The sequence below is a fragment of the Ursus maritimus genome, unplaced genomic scaffold, assembly GCF_017311325.1.
Source record: "Ursus maritimus isolate PB19 unplaced genomic scaffold, ASM1731132v1 scaffold_3, whole genome shotgun sequence".
Classification (NCBI taxonomy): Eukaryota; Metazoa; Chordata; class Mammalia; order Carnivora; family Ursidae; genus Ursus; species Ursus maritimus.
Genome location: NW_024425563.1, coordinates 28,850,181 through 28,873,575, shown reverse-complemented (window position 1 = coordinate 28,873,575; position 23,395 = coordinate 28,850,181). Strand labels below are relative to the sequence as shown.

The 23,395-nt window shown below is 41.5% G+C and overlaps 2 protein-coding genes across 3 annotated transcripts in view; one reads left to right on the top strand and one right to left on the bottom strand.

The window, feature by feature from the left end:
- The first annotated feature begins 45 nt into the window (after positions 1 to 45).
- Positions 46 to 10,293, top strand: WNT16 (Wnt family member 16). Its single transcript, XM_008705812.2, has 4 exons — positions 46 to 140; positions 332 to 573; positions 2,542 to 2,828; positions 9,792 to 10,293. The coding sequence occupies exons 1-4, from the start codon at positions 46 to 48 to the stop codon at positions 10,254 to 10,256; spliced, it is 1,089 nt and encodes a 362-aa protein (XP_008704034.2). The 3' UTR covers positions 10,257 to 10,293.
- Positions 10,294 to 19,304: 9,011 nt separating this feature from the next.
- The window catches only part of FAM3C (FAM3 metabolism regulating signaling molecule C), a 51,801-nt gene continuing 47,710 nt past the window's right edge, over positions 19,305 to 23,395 (bottom strand). For both annotated transcript variants that reach the window (XM_040644065.1, XM_040644066.1), the window contains 2 exons: positions 22,278 to 22,404; positions 19,305 to 21,703 (listed from right to left, as the gene is read on the bottom strand). In XM_040644065.1, coding sequence (XP_040499999.1) covers positions 21,614 to 21,703; positions 22,278 to 22,404 — 217 coding nt within the window. In that variant the 3' untranslated portion in view covers positions 19,305 to 21,613. The remainder of the gene's footprint in view (positions 21,704 to 22,277; positions 22,405 to 23,395) is intronic.

Genomic DNA, 23,395 nt, shown 5'->3' with positions numbered 1-23,395 from the left:
GGCAGCAGAGGAGTGGCTGGGGCTGGGGGACTCCATGCGGGGGCCATGGACAGAGCGGCGCTCCTGGGACTGTCGCGCCTGTGCGCGCTGTGGGCAGCCCTGCTCGCGCTGTTCCCGTGCGGAGCCCAGGGAAATTGGATGTGAGTATGAGGGCAGCAGGGGCGCACGGGGGTTGTGGCAAAAGGGGTGCCCAGCCTCAGGGAACTTTCAGCTGAAGCGGGGGAGCAGGGCCGGGGATCCTAGGACTGCTGACCCGATTTTCGGCAAAACAGCTGGCATTGGAGAGGAGAGCTGGGGAGCGGCTCACGCTAGGGGCGGCGGTGTCTTACAGGTGGTTGGGCATCGCCTCCTTTGGGGTTCCGGAGAAGCTGGGCTGCGCCAACTTGCCGCTGACCAGCCGCCAGAAGGAGCTGTGCAAGAGGAAACCGTACCTGCTGCCGAGCATCGGAGAGGGCGCGCGGCTGGGCATTCAGGAGTGCAGGAGCCAGTTCAGACACGAGAGATGGAACTGCCTGGTCACCGCCGCCTCCCCGCCGGGCACCAGCCCCCTTTTTGGCTACGAGCTGAGCAGTGGTAAGTCCCGGGACCCTCCGGGATGGCGCGGGATGGAGGACGACAACTCCTCCAAGTACAGTAAATAAAGTAACGATTGCATGGTCCGTCGCTCTCGAAATCCCAAAAGAGGTCCTTTAGTGGACAAGAACTGGCGGTGCCGGAAGGCAGACCCGGGTGCAGGTGCGGTCCTGGAGGGGGGTGACTCCCCAGGTCCGGAGCGGGGCTCTAGGAGCTGTAGCTCTTCCTCCTTCCCGTGGCGCCGGGCGGGAGCTGCAGAAAAAGTCGGACACTCCACCCCGCCGACCCCTCGGACCCCGTAGCGCCCCCCTACGTGGGTGACCAGCTGGAGAAACATGATGTCGGCAGCAGGGAATGCTGCCGCCGCATCTGCTTTGATTTAAGCAGCTCTGCTGCGCACCGAGCCCTGGACAAGGGGCTAATTGCAGCGAAGCCCCACGTTTGTTGGCACCGCGGAGCGCGGGGTAGACAGAATAATGGCGATTTTTAAAGGGAGTGTCCTGGGCAGCTCAACGTGCGGCTAACCGAGCACGACTACTTTGGCTGTCCCCTCTTTTCTCTTTTCCTTCTGTATCTTCCCTTCTCGGAGCACACCCGCGGCGCGGGAAGCTGCAGTAAAACAAAGTTCCACTTCCACGTGCCTAGTGACTCGGTAGGGATAAAGCTTTGCACAGGGAACCGGGATTGCTCTAGGAGTATCAGCAGACTCAGAGAATTTTAGAACCTGGGAGCCGAAAGATTCGTTGTTGTTTTTCACGTTCGTTTCCGTTCTCCCTCCTACTTTGACCCTTCTCCACCCGGTCCCTCCACGCATCGCCGCCAAAGCATTGCGTTTGCCCCGCTGCGTTAGGGGCGGCACGCCCTTCCGAAGGAGCCCTGACCCCGCAGAAGAAATAAGAAGTGAAAAAGGAAGAAGGAAAAAAGAAGGAGGAAGAAGAAGGAAGAAGGAAGAGAGAGAAGAGGGAGGAGGAGGAGGAGGAGGAGAAGAAGAAGAAGGAGGGAGAAAAGGAGGGGGGGAGGAGAAAAAGAAGAAAAGTTTTCAGTTGCTGAAATGCAGAGACATCAGCTGTTGAAAAGGTTTATTGGACAACGGGCATGCAATTCTACTCCAATCTGAATATCTCAAAAGAGAAAAGGTTACCTGCTGAGTCTCTTCTAGTACATTTTACTAATTTTTTAATGGTACTTTAATTTGCAAAGATTTTAGTTCAAACGTTATTGCAGGTGTGCTAAATATATATTCAATAATTTTCTATAACAATTCTTTTTATTTTTCTGGTGACATTTCAATTCTCTCATTGCCTTTCAGCCTGCAAGAGGTTTAGCTAGTACTATATAAAATATTTAACTGTTTCATATTAATATATGTGATAGTTATTTATAATATCCTTTAAAAAACTAGTCTTTGATATGAAAGTAAACTGTAACATCTACTGATTACTTTGGCCTTTGCTTAATTCTAATTTGCATTCCGACATGTATGATTTATACAAACAGAAATCACACCAAATTTTTCAGCGTGTGTTTCATGAGAACACATTTGAAATTAAAAAAAAAAAAGGTAATCTGGACTCTTTGGGGCATTGTGTTACCATTTGCTGTATCCATGCAAAGGATTTTAAATTCAACACATATTTATTGAACTTCTATTGTCTATTAAGCGCTGAGCTAGGTGTGGGCAGACACTTCAAATTTTAAAAATAAACAGATGATTCTAAGGCATGAGGACAATTTATGATACACAATATATAAAAATCCCCCCACGTGAAATACTGAAAATTAACGTTGCTTTTTGTAAAGACTAAAACAATACGAAATTGTCCTTCCTAAATATGTCCTCATTAAAGCATCCATTGAAAGCAATTGAAAAATTGCTTCCCTGCTAAGAGGATAAGCAGAAAGCTTTGTTATAACCATAAACAGACAGAGGCATGGCTCTTTCATTCAGCAATTTGTGTTTTGTTCTAGGCACCAAGGAAACAGCATTTATTTATGCTGTGATGGCTGCAGGCCTGGTGCATTCTGTGACCAGGTCGTGCAGTGCAGGCAACATGACCGAGTGTTCCTGCGACACCACCTTACAGAATGGCGGCTCGGCCAGCGAAGGCTGGCACTGGGGGGGCTGCTCCGATGATGTCCAGTATGGCATGTGGTTCAGCAGAAAGTTCCTAGATTTCCCCATCAAAAACACGACAGGAAAAGAAAGCCAAGTACTGTTAGCAATGAACCTACACAACAACGAAGCTGGAAGGCAGGTATGTATTAGAAAATGGAATGAAAGCTGGTGCCGTTGAGTAAATAACACTGGGATTATTCTGAATGAATAATTCTGAATGAATCTGTCCAAATGATTTAAAAAACATATACCTGCAGTCTAAGAAATAGATATGCCATCCATATGTAGAACATATTTGTGTGTTTATTATATATGTATTACTTCTGCGTTGATTTAGTTTAAGTTCTCCATCTGATATGCGTTGAATTATCATAGAATGTCTTGGTGATTTTGTACTTTGTCCGCCCAGAACACTGATTATAAAATAATAGATGTACGCGTGCCTTTTGGGTCATTTCGTTCCATCCCCTGAGCTGGTTAGTGATAGAGCCAGAATTCAAGATCTATAGCACGGGGCTTTCTAATGGGACTGAATTTGAATTTTGATTCTTTTAAAATCTATTTTTAGTGGGCAATGGCTCCCAAACACATTATCAGTTTGTCCTTACATTCTCTAGCGAACATTCTTTAAGACAGCAGGGAATACATAACTTTTAACTCACATTTTGGTAAAACAAAGGGTTTTTTTAAAGATAATTAGTTATTTTATTATGAAGTAATATAGGTACATTGTAAAACACGATAAATGCAGAGAAGTGTAAAGAAACTATAGATCTATCAAATGGATGGATATTTAAATATATATATTCAAGATTGAGGGGTAGACAAATTTGAAGAACCACCATCTAAAACTTCTTTTATGAATTCTGGTTTTTCGTAGTGTTTTCTTAAAATGGAATACATTTGTAGCTTAATTTGCCTTTTACATATTTATTTTAATGAATATCGACACAATAGAGTTTGAGCTCTACCACATAGCTGAATTATTTGGCAATTCATAGTGATTTTCCTAAAACAGTCAAAACTTTTTTTATGAATATACATTTTCTATGTCGTAATCATCTTTTCAGGACAGGAATATCAGCACATATCATATATTATTGTAAGTATCCAATAACCTGTAAAAGTCCCAAAGTAGTCACTGCAATCTGCCACAATCTCCTGAAATAAATAACAAGTTGCAGTAGCTGTCAGGAATATTTAGGATATATGCTGCATTTGTTTTACATTTTCGGAAAGTGAAAAAATGGAATCCACTTAGAGTAGGTGCAAGTGTGTCAGCGAGCTCTCTTTACTTAACCCCTCTGGTTTATAAAACAAAAACAGAAAACTCAATAAATGTTACTATCACCATAACACTTCAAATTCAAATATGAATTTTCCATTCAATTTGTATATTGATTTAAAATAGCACAATAGAAAGTAGGAAAGGCAGTAAATAGCTAGGCAGGCTTTTCATATTTTTGTTTAGAAATTTTAAAATTTAATTGATCACACTAAAGTAACTCTTGTTTAGTACCATAGTTACGCACGTGTCTCTTCTCCTTAAAGTTTTGCATGTAAAAAATTCAACAAATGGGGTCCTGCTTCAATTTAAATATTATCCAATAAAGGATTTTAAAAATTATTTCTAACATATGACTATAAAAGAGGGTTAAATTTACGTTTACATTTTTTAACATATGTTCTTTAAAACTCTAGAGTTAAAAAGAGAAAAACACTAAAACAAGTTAAATTAATATATTTTAAAAACAAAAAAACAATTAAATGAATATTGATTATCAATTTAGATCTTAAATCTTCTTTAGTCATTCTTTAAATAATTTAGTAGAGATTTTTAAAAATTTAACTAGAAAACAAAACTTGGAAATTCATGTCATAATTAATTCCCTTGAATAAAGGTTATCCCCAAACTTGTGAGAGGCTCGGAAATATTCTAACTGTATTTTTATTAGTAACATTAGGCAGCTATTTAGTTTTATTCTGTCTTGTGTGTTGTTTCAAATTAGGTAGCAGTATTTGCCTCTGTAACTATTTGATCTTAAACTCTTATTTATATTCTGAGTTTATTAAAAACATACAACTGTTTTAGCATCAATTTTAATCCACTGTGTGTGTTGGCAAAAAAAGAATCTTCTCACATTACTGGGGTTTCTGCCATTATTCCAATTATGCAGAAAACAATTCAGCCTGTACATATAGATACAATTGGTGTAAATTTCAGAGTTCTCTCTACTGAATCTATTTGTTCCTCATTGGTCTAGAAGGAATCTTAAAATACTACAAAATATTACCTGGACTGGTGTTTTTGTTGGTCTTTTTTCAGGAAGTATTACAACTCAAACATTTTTGTATTTTTCTTTCCACTAGTGGCCAAAAAAAAACCCCACCACCACCACCACCACCACCAGCACCACCACCACAACAACAAAAACCAACTAGGTTTGCAGGCTATTATCTAACATGAAGAACAACCAACTCCATTTTTAAGATTGGCAATTAGGATTTTAATCTAATAGGCATATTCTTCTGGGTAAAGTGCAAGGTCTGCATTCAATTGAGTTGATTTGCCTGGTCTCCAAATCCCAAACTCAAAATGTAGGAAAGCGTTCAGAGAAATGTGGGTACTGGCGCTTAGTAGTGCTGTGAGCAGGAGAGATGATTTTTCTAACCGCTGACCTTAAGTACTCTGATTCCCACTTGGTTTCTGACACCATTCCTTAAGTTATGACTCCAAGAATAATGTTGCTGAATGGTGATTGGCTACCAGAATGATGTGATGTCTTCCAGGGGCAGAACTTCTGGGAATAATGTGACTTGGAATATTTATGGGTATTTCTTTTGGTGTGCTTAAAATATTTCCATTCTTCCCATGTCCACCTCATAAACTTTAAAGTTTCCCTACCCCATAATTTGTTTTATGATGAGTAACTCAAAAAAGTGGGAAGGGCCCAGCCCCAAATGTTCATTGACCTGTTTCAAGAATATTTATAAGTACTTGAACAACACATAACTGTTTTGCCTTTCAACAGGTTCAAATATATTTTTGGACTGAAAGAGACAAAATGGGTCAGAGATTGAATAGGAATTCTGCATACAACCATCCCACCTTATGTCACGGTTTTCCTAAAACCTTAACCAGATCATCTGATAGTTGACAAAATGAACTGCTCGTAACAAAATGTCCCACCACAGTTTTTTGGGTCATTTCTCTAAAGTTTGGATAAAGCAATAATACGGGGAAACAATCATTGCCTGCTGGGTTACCTCAGAGTCAAATGGTGGGACCAGTCACTCCGTAGCCCATTTTTCAAGCAGTTTCTATTTTTACGGGAAGTATTAATGATACATCTTTCTTATGTCAGTTCATTAGAAGTTTATCAAACCAAAACTTAACACAAAGAGCCCAGTAAATTAAATGCTACCCTCCTAATTGCTCTCCCATAGTTTAAAAATATTCCACCAAAATGTGCACATCTGTTTGCAATAGTTCACAAAACATTCCTCTGTTAATATCGTTATAAACCCTAACAACTCAACTAGAGTAGAGAAAAGAATTTTCTCATAACCACATGCTATTCAGACGGTTGCTATCCTTTTACTTCTCCTGTTAGCAGGAAAGGACTGCTATCACTGCAGCTCAGAATGGCTATTTGACAGTAATTAAGAATCCTAGCTGAAAAACTCCAGAATATACCTTTTTGTGGAGTGTTCATGCAATTTCCTTAAACATACTCCATTTTCCACTTTCATTTTTGTCTGTTCTACTAAAATTCTCCTGCTGGACACGGAGACTTTATATCATATATCACCAACTTGCCTGATGCAAGGCAAGTGTCTTAACCATGATGTTTATTTGTTGGTAAAATTGGAATAATACGTAAGTACGTGCTCATTAACGACCTACTGTGTGCACGGCATTTCTTCCCATAAAACTAAACCAAGTAAAATAATTTAGGAAAAGGTGCTCTGAGAAACACTAAGTTCTGCAGTTAAACCGTGGGGTGTGTGTGTGTGTGTGTGTGTGTGTGTGTGATCTGCCCTTGAACTCTGCATTTCATCAAATTCTCCTGGTGGTAGTTACATTGCTTCATTTTGATCCTTATTTGTCCAAGTTTCTTCCTTAGAGTTTTTTTGCGATATAATCTTTTTTTTTTTTAAGATTTTATTTATTTATTTATTTGACAGAGAGAGAGATAGCCAGCGAGAGAGGGAACACAAGCAGGGGGAGTGGGAGAGGAAGAAGCAGGATCCTAGCAGAGGAGCCTGATGTGGGGCTCGATCCCAGAACCCCGGGATCACACCCTGAGCCGAAGACAGACGCTTAACGACTGCGTCACCCAGGCGCCCCTGGGATATAATCATTTAAATTACATGTCAAGTTATTGGAATTCTTCTCCTTGAAGTTTATTTGTCTTTCTATCCTAGACTATATATATGATAATATATATGGTAAAATATATATGTAATATAAAATATATATGATAAAATATGAAATATATAGATGATAAAAATGCTATTTTTTATACTTACTGTTAAAGACAAAAAGATAATGGAATTGAAAGGTAATAGAATAAAACTTAAAAATATCACCCCTGAAAACTTATAATCAACTCCAGGTATTTAAAAGATTCTAGTTTTCCTATTCGCAGAAAGTCTTCCCAAAATTCTGATACACATTCAGCAGGTGGTATCATTAGATTTGAAAATCAGCCTCTCTTTTTATCCTTCAAACCTGTGAAGTGACGTTTCACTCTGTGGACCAGCATTGCCGCGGGCTGAGGTGTGGGAGGAGAGCCAGCGGGATCAAGGTCTCCCCATACCATTGACTCTCCTGGCAGTGACTCTTTTGTTAAAGGTGGTTTTAGTTCTTCCTTCCAATTCACATTACCAACAGAGAGTGAGCTATATTGTTCAAGGGAGCTGGACTAACCATTCCATAAGTATTTCGTGAGCATCTATTCTGTCTTCCATGCTTTGCAAAGTGGCACCACCATACGTGATATCCGAACTGATTAATGAAAGAAAAAGTCGGCCGCTCAGTAAGATCCTGAGCGAGAGGCAGCTGTAAATCACTAAGTGATGACTGTGAGGAATGTTGATCAGGTTTAAATACATAAACAGACATTCTTCGATTTTTGGCTTTCTTTGGACAATTTGTTTTGTTATTACCTAGCATTAACTGAGCTCTCTTTTTCTCATATCCTTCGAGCCTTTAAAAATCTGAACAAAAGTAGGCAGATTGCATTCATTTGAACATTTACTTGCCTGGAGACATTCGAAAGAATTGAAGTCTTTGTGAATATCAAATGCCATAAATTTAAGCAAATAAGCTTTTGTGCCCTGCTTTATAAATTGCTTTCATATCATTGAGAGGTATCTTTTGCCCTGTGTTAATAACAAATAGACATAGCTACTTGCTTCTCAGTTTTGTGAATTCAAAAAGAGCATATGTGCTCTGTTTATAAAGGACAGGGCTTAAGTACTATTCTGTTTATTATTTTAAACACTAATAAGAAGTATCGAATATTGAACAAATCAATACCATATGCTCTCACTCGAGGTTGCAGATATTATAAATTGTCCAAAATATTCTATCTCATTAGATGGTTCAGAACCTTTAATTTGTTAGGAAACATAACATCCCACAAACATGTCAGTGTCAGGTTTAGTATAAAATAGCAAAGCGTAAACCCCTGTCATTTTATAGTTTTGATAAGAACTGTAAGTGGAATTTAAGCTGTGAGGTTTTTCCTTTCTTTGGTGAGATTACACACATAATTTCCAAGTTATTGAACGGACAGATCAATTTTTCATTTTAGCCAGCATGTTGACAGAACGTCAACGCTGGAGCTGGTCCTGGCGATTTATTAATCTGGTCTGCCATCCTCTGGGGATTGAAGGAAGCCGTGCTGACTAGCCTGGTGTGTAAGAGATCAGAACCCTGAAATTCTTGAAATCTCTATATTGCCTTTGTGCTATCAGCCCCTTTCTAAAATTTTCTCTTAACTCTTCCCGTACCCTCTTCTTCGGGAAAGGGGACATTTAGTCAGACTCTACTGTGTGCCAGGCAGTGGGCTCTTACAGATACATGTAATTTCATTTATTTCCTCAGTCTGAATAAACCAAACTCAGCACTTTGAATTGAAAAATTACATACATATATTATCCCTTTGCTACGTTAGGATGGTGCTACTGATCCATCAAGAATAGGACATATGTTTCGAATTAATTTTCCAGAAAAGGGGAAGAATGTGCTGGGAGCGACCACACTCTCCAGCCCCTTCTCCTTTTGACCAACTTAAGTTGATTAGTCAGGGTTTCTCATGTGGTCTGTGACCAAAGGATAACATGGTCTCCGCACGCCCACATGAACGTAAGGGACTTTTACAGGGGTCAAACCTGAGAACACTCCATTCCATAGATCTCCTGCTTGGATGCCCATTAGAGTCATCTGAGCAGCTTTATAGACGTGTCGCTGCCTGGACCCCACCTCGGCCAATTAGATAAGACTCTCAGGGAGTAGAGCACGGGTTATGTGTAAAGTTCCCCAGAAGCTTCTATGCACGTGTGTGCCCAGGGCGCCTGCCCTACCAGTGTTTCTCAAATCTTGATGTGCATACAAGTCACCTGAGAATCTTACTGAGATGCAGATTCTGATGCTGTGGGTCTGGAGTGCAGCCAAGAGTCTGCATTTCTCACCAGCGATGTTGGTGCTGCCGGTCCAGGAACCACACACTCTGAGTAGCAAGGTGGTTGGGTCAGGGACCCGGAGGGACGCGTGAACATCCTCGCACCCAAAATTAAACAAACAAACAAAAAGTAGAAATAAAGGTAGTTTCCCTCCGTTGCCTCAAATAATCCCCAATAACCATATTCGCCTGGTCCACCACTTTCAGTTAGACTCGGAAACGTTTGCTCTGCACGGTCAAGAGAGGGACAGAACACCCGAACCAACCGTAAGGAGCCTTTACGTGCAAAGCGATCACTTTTACGCAGGACTAAACAGACCCAGAAAGTGAAGTGGTGAGGTGAGCCGTGCTTCGGTTGTTGGGTAAAAGCCGTCGTGAATGATATTTAATACCATTCCGGTTGGTTTCAGGCCGTCGCCAAGCTGATGTCGGTAGATTGCCGCTGTCACGGAGTTTCCGGCTCCTGCGCTGTGAAAACGTGCTGGAAAACCATGTCCTCTTTCGAAAAGATTGGCCATTTGTTGAAGGATAAATATGAAAACAGTGTCCAAATCTCAGACAAAATAAAGAGGAAAATGCGCAGGAGAGACAAAGATCAGAGGAAAATACCGATTCGCAAGGAGGATCTGCTCTACGTTAATAAGTCTCCCAATTACTGCGTAGAGGACAAGAAACTGGGGATCCCGGGCACGCAAGGCAGAGAATGCAACCGCACGTCGGAGGGCGCGGACGGCTGCAACCTCCTCTGCTGTGGCCGAGGCTACAACACCCACGTGGTCAGGCACGTGGAGAGGTGCGAGTGCAAGTTTATTTGGTGCTGCTACGTGCGCTGCAGACGGTGCGAAAGCATGACTGACGTCCACACTTGCAAGTAGCCCCTCATCCGGCCTTGCGCAGCACTCCGCAGCCCCAGACGAGGGAGTGTCGCCCACAGGGGCCTCTCAGCGTGCAGGGCTGGCGAAGGGGACTCCTGCCTCCGAAGGCCCAGGCCCCTGCAACCCTCGCTGAGCTCCCTTTACCTGATGGACATCCAGCCCCACACTGAGCATGTGCATTTGGGGGGGATGCCAGAGCTGACAAGGTTTGGGTTCATCTTTTGCTCGTTTAGAAATATATATCGACATACCAGGAAGATAATCTGTCTCCTACACAAGAAGGAACAGGAAGGAGCCTTCATGCGGGGAGACCTGGTCCGTACTCAGGATAAGATCCTGGACTGTGGAACTCCGCCATGGAACTCAATAGTGGTGGGTGAATAGTAGGCATTTTTACAAGACACGTCTTACAGCAACAAGGAGCAGTAAACATGATCTCATTTATCCTCTCAGTATTTTAGTTCGTGCATAGAAACAGATGCTGAAAAGTTAACAGAAGCGGTGGGTGCTTACTTACCTTATATGCAGTTCAAAAGAAGGACGATTAAAAATAATTTTCATAAGTGATACCGTATCCCTAAAAAGTGTTTGCTAGAGATGTTTAGTGATAAAAGGGAAGAATCTAAACGTTTAAAAGTAAAACGTGGGGTTTGGATTTTAAGTGCCTTTTAACTAGGAGAATTTATCTAGAAAAATCTCAGAGATGTACAGCAGTCTTTTTACCTTTGGCTTCATTTTTTTTTTTTAATCTAAATTCAAGTTAGTCAACATACAGTGTAGTTGGCTTCACTGTCTAATGGTAGACCAGTTTCTACTATTAAAACCCCAGCTCGGAAATAATAGGGGAAGAGAGGGATCTTGAAAGCAGGTGGGAAAATTAAAGGTAAAAACATAAAGGGCTCTCATACGTTGTAAGGGAAAGCACCTTCTAATGTGTGAAGACAGTATTTTGTATAGTATTTTGCTAAAAAAAGTTATATATTTTGTAAATACAGTATTTAAGTTATATGATATATATTAAAACTTAAGACATTTATTGCCTAAGCCCAAGAGCTAAGGCAATAAAATTATCTCAGAAATAAGATTAGCTTCTGTTTCTTTTCATACTATTAACTCTTCGTTTAAACGTTGAAAAAGAAGTTAATTGAGTAGTTAGTTATATGGATGTGTTTTTCTTGTCAGAATGACAGTTTTACATGTTATAGATTAAAATATGCTGCAAAATATTGAGAATTGTGTTATTTCAGCAGATTAGTTAAATTCTGCTTTTAATTAGTTATGTTTAACTTGTAAGGTTATTATAATAAATTATGCAGTAAAAGTGTTAACTGGATAAAAGAATCTAAATCAAAATAATGATCAATTTGTGGATTTGATGATCCTGGATATTTATTGTATTGTATGTAATGCTGCATTTCCATGTGAATGTTGAATGGTCTAAGTTTAGTATTCATGCATGTACATTCATCATATTTTACAAGGTTCCTGGTAAAAATTACAGGGCTATATTTAAGGTTGTGTTTAACTGTAGACGCTTATGTTTTTTATGAATAGTTAAACATTTCAGTATTATATAGGAAAAAATTTCTAAATTCAGAAAGGACAAAGAAAGAATATTCTTTTTCTTATAATAAGCTAAAGAAATGTTTCCTTGCCCACAGGGCTCATTCTATTGCCTTTCCATTTTATTTACCAAGGCAGAGCAATAATTCGTGAAAAGGAACAAACCCTCGGAAAATGTCTCAGGTCTGCCTAATATTAAATTCAAGGCAAACATTTAATTGTGACCCTTAAAGTTTAGCAAAAAAATATTGTTATTTATAAATGAGAAACTCAGAAATGACAATTGAATAAATATAGTACTTATTTAAAAGAGTAGTTTACCAATCTTTAGCATCCACTGATTAGAATAACCTGAGAGACACTTTCGTGTCTTTTTGTTTTGCACAGTAAATCTTTGTCTGCATTGAAAATAAGCATTCTTTTTTTTTTTTAAAGATAAAGAGTGGTTCCCATTAACAACCAATTTCTTCTATTAACTAGAAATATTTTCATAATTACCTTACCAACCAATTAGAACCAGACAGCCTCTAAATGCCAAATACCTGATTACTCTTCAAGCCACTGCTGAAGACAGTGATGCCAGCTCAGACTCCTCTCTGGGCGGCCTGAGCAGGAACTCCTAAGACCCAAGCTGTGTCTCCGGCTTCTTCTTTTACTTCTCCTCCCTGGCAACACCACGGAAGCCATCCTTGAATTTCTCACCCGTGTGACTGATGGACAACCTGGCCTGGGCTCCTTTTCTTCCCACTCCCCATCAGGGTTGAGGTAGCACCATGGTGCTCTTGGGGATACACGCTGTGGAGCCCAAATGTTCCCATCCAGTCTCGGCTATTTTGCCTGCGTTCTTTAGGGCTCTTTATGTTGCAAGTCACAGAAAACGCGACCCAGGATGACAAACATTAAAGGAAATGTACTGACTCGGTAACTGAAAGTCCAGAGTTGTGACTGGTTCCGGTGAAGCTTGATCAAAAAGCTCCCATGATGCTCCCATGGTTCAGGTCTTTCCAGCTCTAGCCGAAACAGGCTGGCTTCTGCAGTGTTCTCTTCTACTTCAGGCCCCACACGGTGGGGTGGACCCTCCCTGCCCCCACTCAGCCCCTAGTGGCCCCAGACTCTCCTCTTTTCTTAGCAACATGGCTGCCACCCTTCCCCCAGACCTCGCCCTCTCCTACCACTCATTCTAAGGAAAGAGAGAGGTTCTTTTTTGGTTGCTCCCATAGGAGAGAAGGAACACTTTGTTTTTTCCTTCTTCACAGAATGCCCAGCAAAGGTCATTCTGAGTCTCACTGGCTCCAGCTGGTTAATGTGTCCATCCCTGCAATCAGAATGGCCACTGGAAGTTGGGCTTAGGGGATAAATACACTGATCATCTTAAGGAAATCAAGACCCGCGCCGGAACCTGGAGGTGGGGTCAACTCTAACTAAACCCACATAGCTTGAGAATAGGGAAGGGGTGAATCCAGAGAGGAAAACCAGGATGTGAAGTTACCATCAAAGGGTACGTGGGTGCTGGACAGCACAGATATTCAACGTCCTCAGCTCTAGCGATGTGCTTGGAAACCAGCTTTCGGGCAGCACCTGGGTCAGGCCTACAGCTGCGCAAAGCGCTGTGGATTGTGTACAGGATACAAAGTGCCTTCATTTCTTTAAATGCCCTTCGTGACCTTTAAAGCGTAAAAGGAGAAAGAGGTGATCTGGTGTATTAATTTCACACTTAGGAGTTCGATATTTTGTAAATTGGGAAGTGCCTAATAGAGACAGTGGTAAAAAGCAATGATGATTGTCTGAAAATGATACCAAGAAAACATATCAAATGGCGTTATCTGTAACCACTGGATAAAGAAGTTTGCTAATTACAACATTTCCCTGAGAGTATGTTACAAAAATTAAAAACACTTTAATTTGACTATAAACAACCGCATTACTTCCTTATTCACAAGCCGAATGATAGTTGTTTTTCTTTTTAAAGAATTATGATAGTTGTATTTAGAATAACGCTAGAATTTAATTAGGTAAGTTAGATGCTATGAGCCTGTTATGTTTTTGCAGCTTTGTAATCAAGTGATACCCACAGTAGGTATTCTAGGGCCACGCTTTAACTTTCTGAAGTACCGTCAGTACTGGTAGGTCAGGGTTTTTACTTAGTTTAAAATGGGGAACCAGAAAAGCTTTCCGTCCAAATATTGATTGATAGGCAGCTGGAGGAGCTGAGGGTACTTGTCGCATCACGTCCCAAAGGCCACCAAAGACTGCAGAGTCAAACCAACCATTTGGAGTCACTTAGACAGTGATCCCCACAGTGTAATACACTATGACCCAGAAGAAAAATTAGAATCCTATCTCCGGGAACCATGAATACTCCTCAGGACAAGCCCTTCTTAAGGAAAGTTGGCTGAGAAGCCTTGATTTTTTTTTTTTTTTTTAATTTCAGCCTCACTATAGACCAGATGTGATTAAGTCATAACATTTCTTGGAGTGGGGTGACGGGCTTAGCTGAGAAGGACAAACACATGCAGCATAGAGTGAAAGGGGGACACGGAGGGACACAAGGGACTCATTTCCTTTGAAATAGAGAAGAATAGCAGACACTTAGATGACGCTTACTCTATACCAGGCGTTGTTTCCAGTAACTTCATGTATTCATCATCTGTGCCCTTTGCCACCATGTAATATTGTGCCTCATGCAGCAACAAAATTGTCACACACTGAGTTTACGGTATACCATTTAAAGAGTTCTGGGCATTTGTAAATATGGCGAAAATTACAGGATGTCCCTTCAGGGTTTGGCTGTATAAACTTGGTTGAAGAACAGCAGTGAAGTGATGCAAGAACTGAGATCTTAGAATTCACCATGAAATAGAATTAAAGACACTGGCTCTTGATTTCTAAGCTCGAAGTGATCTAAACTGCCTGCTATTTTAGATCTCAGTGTGGTTAACAGCTGGATTATGCAGGAGCCTAACAATCATTCCAAAAGGAAATGACGAGGGGTAAAGATCGAACTAATTTAGTGCGACATTAAATAAATACTTACATCCTTTTTATTGTTGTGCTTACAGCCAATTGTTACATCAAGTGTCATTTTTAATATATGGATGAAATTTACTATTGGTAATGATTTACATTCATATCCAAAGCAAAACCACTAGAGGTGGTTTACATGATTAAAAAAACGTCTTGAAACAAAATCAGGCTGGAAAACACAGCCTCTCCCACTGATTGTAAAGGGAAAGTGATAATAAATGTGGACCAAGTCAACACAAACTATAGTTTTGTATGTGACTTTTTAATTTCCAGAGTAAGTGAAAGCATCTGATTGGTGTGTGAGAATGGAAACGCAGAACGAGTGGGGGACGTAGGGCTGCCCCGTTCCCTCATCCCAGTGCTGTTCGGAACCCTCGGGGAGGCTCACCTCGATACAGGTCCACGAGCCTTCCCCTTTGCATGCTAGTAACAAGCAAACCGTCATAATCATGCCCATATCCACTCGGTCATGTTTAGCTAAAAAGAAGGAAGGGTGGCCTCTTGGAGCCCCCAGTTATTCTTTGAAAAAGGAGAAATGTCAGCAAACTTAACTGCACACTTAAATACACCTTGAACTCTTCACTAACTAAAGAAAGGTGTAAATAGACAAAATGTAAGTCAGTAATTACCTGTTTCTAGTACATAATCCCCATTCTTTTTAAAAAAAGGTTTTTATTGTAAGTTGTATTGTTTTTATTGCCCTCCCCCCAGTTTACTGAGATATAACTGACATATAATCTTGTGCAAGCTGAAGGTCGTATCCATTGAAGTTGCTTCATCTCGAGCCCCCAGGCAGACACCCGTGTGCTCCGCGTGGGTTTATACCAGGCAAGCCAGCAAAACGGAAAACCCGAAAAAGTGAATGTGATAAAGCCTCTTCACCACGCCCCCTACTTAATGGGTACAGGCGGACTAATTTGACAAGCTGAAGGATAAATTTCACTACTCAGAACGAGAAGTTCTCTCCTTTTGCTGGCTTGAACACTTTTTCTTTCCCCGGATACCCATTTTATCATTTCTTGAGAAACTAGACTTCACTGATAGAGAACTACAATCTCAAATTTGCAACTGTCACAACTGTACTTGTGTTCCTGTCTCACACACCCAATGCTGTAGAATTAGAGGGAACCTTCCCCCAACAGACTATTTCCATAACAGAATTTTAACATGCCCTTGTGAGGTGTTAACAGTTCCACAAGAATTGGCTTCCAACCTCATTCCTGGGTCAAAAGTTTCAGATTCCTATAGAAGTGCAAGCTCATTTACTGAGATTAAAGGTCCTCTCCCTCAGGGACGACAGAAAGCCACGTCGGGCAGGCTGCCCTCCCCTGGGAAAGGCACCGGGGCTGGGGGCCCAGGGCTTGCTCCTCACAGCCAAGGAAATTCTCACCAGCTGCTTCTCCCACGTCTGCACGCAGGGCGTCCCCCCAGATCCGCAACTCTCAGGCACCACCGTCTTCCCCGCCAACCGTACTCCTGACGATGCCGTCAGCGTCCTTGCTTCTGAATCTCCCTCTGCTCAGAGCTTGGACTGGCAAGACATTTTCCTCCAGGCTCCTTTCTGTTCTGGTCAAATAAAGCACACGGCCCTTCTCTAATCAGGCTCTCAGTACTCATGGGTACGCAGAAGCTAAACATTTTTGGAAGCTGAAACTTAAAATAATTGAAAAGATTTCTATGTTAAAATGAACATCTGCAAATCATAAACTGAAAAATTCAAATGAAGCTTTAGGGTAAGAGAACTTCTCAGGCTCAGACTGGGCTCTTTGCTAAAACCTGATTTCCAGAAATGGGCCTATACTCCCCTCAGCTCTGAGGGCTATACCTACAGAAAACAGCAATCCCACTCAACGCTCTGCTGAGGATACCGAGGCTAAGACGTGGCAGGGAGTTCACCAGCTCTGGGGTCGGCTTGTCCATCTGAGCGTGCCAGATCCAAGCAGGACAGCGCAGGAAGGCACAATGCATCACGGAAAATCGGTTTGAAAGTCAAATGTATAAAGTTCAAATAACGTATTTACTAAGCAAAGCGTTGGTCTCAGCAAGCAAAAAACATTTCAAAATCCATTTAAGAATTCTCTTGCCCAGGCTGCACTGCTGGCGGGTAAGAACCTCCACATTCCCTCTGAGCAAGAAGCAAATGCCGGTGTGCGAGAGGGTGCCCGCAAGTCCCCGCATCTCCTCTGACCTGATGGCCATGCCACCTTGCCCTGCAGCAGGAGTTGGGTGGATGGGGAGGTGGGGAGATGACGAGGCGCAGGGTCCCAGGTGTTCGGGGCCGTGGGGTTTCAGCATGGCGCACGGCCACAGACAGGGATCAGAAAACACTCCCGGCCTCTGGCTGAAGCCACACACTTTCACCCGCCTTCCCCTCCAGCTGGGGCAGCAAGTGCAGCTCACGGTGTATTTGAATTGCCAGCTGCCTGGAGAACCACAAAAGCCCGAATTCTGCATATGAAAAGGAGTGTGGCGAATGAAAGGACAGGTGGATAGTCAGTCAGGCTTAGGTCCAGGAGAACCACAGGTGAGGGGCGGCATCCTCGTCACGGCCTTACTGTCCAAGCCACTCAATGGCTCCTTTTTGGCTTGGTGTCTCCATCCGTTTGGGTTGCTGTAACAAAACACCAGACTGGGGGCTTATAAACAACAGAAATTCAGTTCTCATAGTTCTAAAGACTGGGAAATCCAAGATGGTGCCCAAAGATTTAGTGTCTGGTAAAGGCCTACTTCTTGCTTCATGTGTTCTCCTGCTGTGTCCTCACGTGGCAGAAGAGGTCAGGCAGCAATCTGGGGTCTCTTTGCTAAGGGCTCTACCCTCAGGGAGAGCTCTACCCTTCTGACCTAATCACCTCCCAAAGGGCCCACTTCCAAATACCATCGCATTGGAGATTAGGTTTCGACATATGGATGCTGGGGGGACACAAGCATAAAGACCATAGCACTGGGTAGGACGGGATCGGGAAGCTGAAGGAGGCTGGCCTTTTTGGCTAAATCATGACTAGCCTTCAGGAGACACGGTCGTAATAGCAATACTAGCAGGTGCATTTCGTGAGCATGTGCCAGGCACCGTGGCAGGCACCACAACACGCGGCGGCTCCCCTAACTCACGGCAGTGAGGGGCGGACCCTCTCACACGCCTCGTGCCGTCCACACTGGCGTAGAGACACATACTCAGGCGAGTCTGACTCCTCCCAGTACGCGACACGGTCTCCATGACAGAATTCACTCCTCTTGAAGCTTTTAGGCCCCTTTTCTTGCGGGTGATGGAGTAAAATAAATACGGGCTGATAACACGGAGCGTTAGAAGCATGCAGTTTCATAAATCAATTTTCCCAAATACAACACTGTGTTTTACCAACTTAGTCTCAACGTCCTTTGATGTTCAGTGCACTCCAGCGACGGGAGTACGTATGCAGAGCTGAAGTGAGTCTTGTTTCTGTTTTTTTAAGTACTCCCTACACCCAAGGTGGGGCTCCAACTCAAGACCCCAACATCGAGAGCCACGTGCTCTACGACTGAGCCAGCCAGGCGCCCCTCAACAGTGAGTTCAGCAACGGCAGCAAGCTGTACCTGTGACCTTGCTGTTCTGGGAAGGTGATCTTCCCTGTAGTAAGTTTGCTTATAAACTGCCCACAAAACAAGGCAAGAGGAACCTTTCTTCTGTCTCTAACTGAAGGGCCAGCCAGTCCCTTTTCCTTCTGGAAGAGACATCCTGGAGTTGAAAGCATTTCCTCTGGACAGCCACCCTGCAGCGGCCTGCACCCTCGCTGGACTGCAGGAAGGTTCTGGCGGAGAAGTCTCAGCTTCCTGGAAGGCCTTCCCCACGCTTCCTCAAGCTGCGTCACGACAGGCTGCCCCTCCCAAGCCAGGCGTCCTGCTGTTGGCTCTCGCTGGCTCTGATGTGACAGGAACGTCAAGAAAGGGTGTGGGAGAGGAGACACAAGCAGGAGGATGGGAGTAGTGAAACTGAGGGAGCTCTGAGGGGAACGGGGGTTAGCCACTGGCACGTGACACTCAAAAACCACGTATGTGATAGAAAAATCATCCCGGGTACAGGCAGCAAAAGAATTCTGAGGAGTACTTTAGAAAAGGTGAGATCTGGTACTCGATCCTGATCTACACGTTACCGTACACGGGCCTACTGCTGTCCGAGCCCTCACTGAAGACGCGGAGTGGCAAATCTTTTCCCTGATCAACACAAGCCATTTTTTCCCTTCATACTCAATGCATTTCTACTCTTAATATCCTACCTGAACACAACACATCTCTCATTCCTTCAGTGAAAAACGGGGTATGTCAACTGAATTGAAACTATCATCTTTTGGGGGTTTCAAATTATAACCTGTAAAAACTGTTACAGTATAAATGCAATACAGGCTAAATGCTCTGAGCTTCGCCTGGCATAAAATAATAAGATATTAGCCGATTCGTTTCAAAACAAATACGAAGTGTAGACAGAACAATGATAAATTTTACTTTAATCAAATTAAAGTCAGGAATATAAAGACTCTGGCTCAATTTTTCTTTAATTTCCCAAGTATCACTTATTTTCCTACTGCCTTAGCTTAATTTTAATAGGCATACAATACAATTGTTCCAGAAAAAAAAAATTTGCGGTTACAAATAAAAAATATGCACCCAAAAGTCCTTATAACACCATTTAATATACCAAAATGTCAATGCCAAATTTCTGATTTTAATAAAGAAAATTCTTAACATTAAAGGAATGTTGTTTCGTTTATAATGTGGACTTTTGAAAGCTATCTGAACATGAAATGTAGTAAAATTATTGCTTCCAAAGTTGGCACAATCTATACAAGACAGAGCTGAGACAAAAGCAAAGCGCACCAAGGCCACACGGAGCCCGTCGCTGAGCGCTTCTCCCGACATTCTGTGCAGCTTCCCCAAGCTATCGGGTTATAGTTTTTACCTCAAAAGGGATGTCCTGCCATCTGGATACTCAACTTCTATACATGTTAGGATACATCCTGAGGACATTAGTGTGTTTAACCACAGGAATGTCTTACATTTTCCATGTTAAGCAGCACGACAAACGCCTGACAAACACGAATGTGCAGTTCTGTAGGTATATTACTTTGCCAGACAACACAAAACAATTCACAACGCAAAACCAAGAGTATTTCATTATTTAAAAAAAAAAAAAAATGCAAAAACCCCACAACATTTATTTCACCATCCCTGGAACTGGAAAATGGCTATTCTTTTAACTTACAGACTCTAGGGAAGTATTTTAAATGTCAAAATACACGTGCTGAATGTGAGTTAGCACATAAGCACCAGAAATCTGAAAAGTTTACAAAAATTCTTTAAATGTGGAAGGTGCATTTATTCTTGAATTACATTCAGTTTGAGAGAAGAACCAGTACCCCGAAGTTCATTAATATTTAAGAAATAGCTGAATAGCTTCCAAGTTGGTTTACAGCAAAATAAAAATACTGCCTTTAGTTTTTTTATACAAGTCATCTAAAATTTAGATTCAAAATTTAAGTGCTGCCTTTTACTGTGAGTAGTCTGATCACTAACTTATGCTCCAGCTTAAGATACTTCATACACTATCGGTATTTACGGCCCTAACAAACAAAACAGAAACAAACAAACAAACTTGAGTTATTTACCGAACAGCTCAAGGGAACAAAATTTTACGTAGAATTGGGAATGAAATCATCTGGAGTCAAATAAAATTATTTTTTAAATGTTATCAGTCCACTCAGTAATTAAGATTTTTCTAAATATGTTGCTGTATCTTCAGGTAAAAACTGCTATTATGAAGTTAGATGGATACAGAATTATATTTCTTGGTTTACCATCAACATGACGGTGACATTAAAGCATGCCTCTTTCCAACCGCTTGGTCGATGCTGGTAACAAATACGGAAACATGTGCCAGCGTTGCTCTAACTATACAGCCACGGCCGTCCTGAACCACCTGGGTAGGGCGGAGAAGGGCCGTGGGCCGCTCCCCTGGCTCTGGGGCTGCCCTGCCACCTCCCGCCTCACTCTGAACAGCTTCTGGGAAATCAAATTATTCACACTGCTAACACAAAACCTAACACAAAACCCAGAGAGCTACGGTCCTGAATACCACCTACATTTACATATTTCCTTTCTTACTGTGTACATTAAAAAAAGAATTCTGTTGTGCTTTTCACATATCTGATATAGATTTTTATATCATTTTATTTCTACGTTTTTTGGGAAGAGAGAGAAAAACTAAGAAAAAAGGTACACCAGAGAGTCAGACTACAAAGTAACATTACACACACAGCTAGCCAAGTATCTTTCTAATTTAAAAGATACTATCATTAAAAGGCAACATATATATATATACACACACACACACACACACACACACACACACATATATAAAAGAAAACAAAGTCTCCTCCCTAAAATCCATATGATTCCATGATAGGTTTTCACAGCGACCAATATATATATCAATATATTTTTCACAATCTGTTCAGTTATCCACTGGGTATGCTTTTAGAACTGAAAGATGTCCTTGCTGCAGCGGTCTAACACTGTACTATTAGGGAAATGTGCTTAGAAATGGTTCGGTGATTTGCTCATTGTGATGATTATTTACAAAGGCGTCTATTTACGTTAGCAATAAATAATCCTGGTATCAAAAGAGACAATGCCCATGCACACACCAAGACGGCCGCGTCTCCTCAAGTATTTACACGTCGCTTCTCTGTCACAGCTCAGCCGCTGATCGTGAAAGTGCGTTTCCTTCCATCTCCTCCGCGTTAGTCTTGCTTCTGGGGGATGCAGCCTTCCATTTCGACAACTTCGGGCCATCCTTCGTATTTGTTTGTGTCCTTATTGTTCTTTATGTGCTGTTGGAATACAGTAACAGTATACAGTTTAAAAAAACAAAAAACCTTTACAAGCTGCTTCTCTGCCACGGCATACTTTAGTGTACTTGTTTCACTCACGCTCATGTCAATGATGAGTTCGTGCAAATTATAGTTCAAGAGACTAAATGGGCAACCTTGGGGCCAGACGGACCTTCAAATACAGTGCAAACGTTTTCAAAAGGATCACTTGTTAGCCAAAAGGTAAAGTTTACACTTTACTAAGTTCTAAAGTATTTCTAAACTTAACGGATTACCAAAAGCTCGATTAAAATCTTTAATAATGAACGCTTCCTAAATGGCTCATGATAAAGGCAATCACATGGCAATGCACTGTCATAAAAACATTTTCCGGGCAGAATAGAACTATTTTTTAGTTTTGATTTTAAAACAGTGCCATGATTATTTCAAATAACTGATTACCAAGAGCTTATGAAAAACATATGAACATATTTAATAACTGCTTTGTCTAAGTTTCAAATAACTAGGAGTATGTACTGTACGGTTTCACACAATTTACTTTTGTCCATTAATTATGAAAGTCTAAGACACTAACCTGTTCAAAGGGGCTTTTTGTCTTGATGCCTTTCCCACCACAGAAGACCCAGTTGTCTCTAAAACCAAGATTAGTAATAGATGTACTTCCCAATTCGGCAATGAGCCGCCGTGCCTCATCATTGAGTCTTAAAAGGAAAGAAAAAGAATACAGTAAACACAGAGCACTGTATATTATCTAAGTAATACTGATTCGCCAGTGTATTAACATGTAACATGAGATGAGAAAATATCAGCTTAAAGAAGAGAACCAAAAAAATACAGAATTTTCTTCAGAGCAACANGCTATTTGAATTCGCTAGTGACAAAAGACATGAAATCTAGCCATTAAAGTTTACTCTATGAAGAAACACCTTTTAGATGTCTATTTTACAATAATTCACTTTCATCCACATCCATCCAATAATAATAAGGGATATCGTAGTCAGCAGATGCCTACCTAGGTTAATACAAGGTCTTAAGCAACCAGTATCTTCGTAAAATTAAAAATCACTTTGAATTTTCCACTAATCCCTTTGTAAAGGACAACCAAATAAACGTAAATGCTGACAAAAATCTACGTGTTTCTATTACTATGGTTTCTTTAAAAGAAAATGAACCTTGAGAATAAGCATGTAAATTATACTTCAGTAATAACTGTCGAGTGGTTATTTAATAAAAATGAACATTACAGACAGCAGTTAAGTACCTGCCAAGGAGGAAGGGCAGTGGCAAAGGTCAAGCGATAGGGAAACAGCTAACTGAGAGCTGGCATTAAGAAATTTTGTGTAGGTTATTATCCTAACGCTGAGGATTCTCAATCTCCCCTCTGTCACACACAAAAGAAGAAATTCAGTAGATACATGCTAGCTGTAGAGAGAAAAAAGAGGCAGGAATTCCTCTCTATCTCCTCAAAGATGGCACTTATAGGTCACTTAGAGAGGTTTGTTCTGCTAAAATCTGAGGCAAGGTAGGTTTTATTATTTGCAAATAGCTGGGGGGGGTCATTAAAGGCAAACAGAAGGAGGGTCGGTGAGGGGGGTACTTATCTGACAGTGTTTTTTTGAAACATCTCATGCTAAAACCAGTCACTTCCTTTAACGTATTAATGAAAGAAACACTAGGTATGGGGTGCCTGGG

Excerpts from the sequence above, each read along its gene's own strand:
- WNT16 (XM_008705812.2), top strand. The coding sequence starts at position 46 with ATGGACAGAGCGGCGCTCCTGGGACTGTCGCGCCTGTGCGCGCTGTGG. Across the intron at positions 141-331 it reads GGAGCCCAGGGAAATTGGAT|GTGGTTGGGCATCGCCTCCT; the intron begins GTGAGTATGAGG and ends GGTGTCTTACAG. Across the intron at positions 574-2,541 it reads TGGCTACGAGCTGAGCAGTG|GCACCAAGGAAACAGCATTT; the intron begins GTAAGTCCCGGG and ends GTTTTGTTCTAG.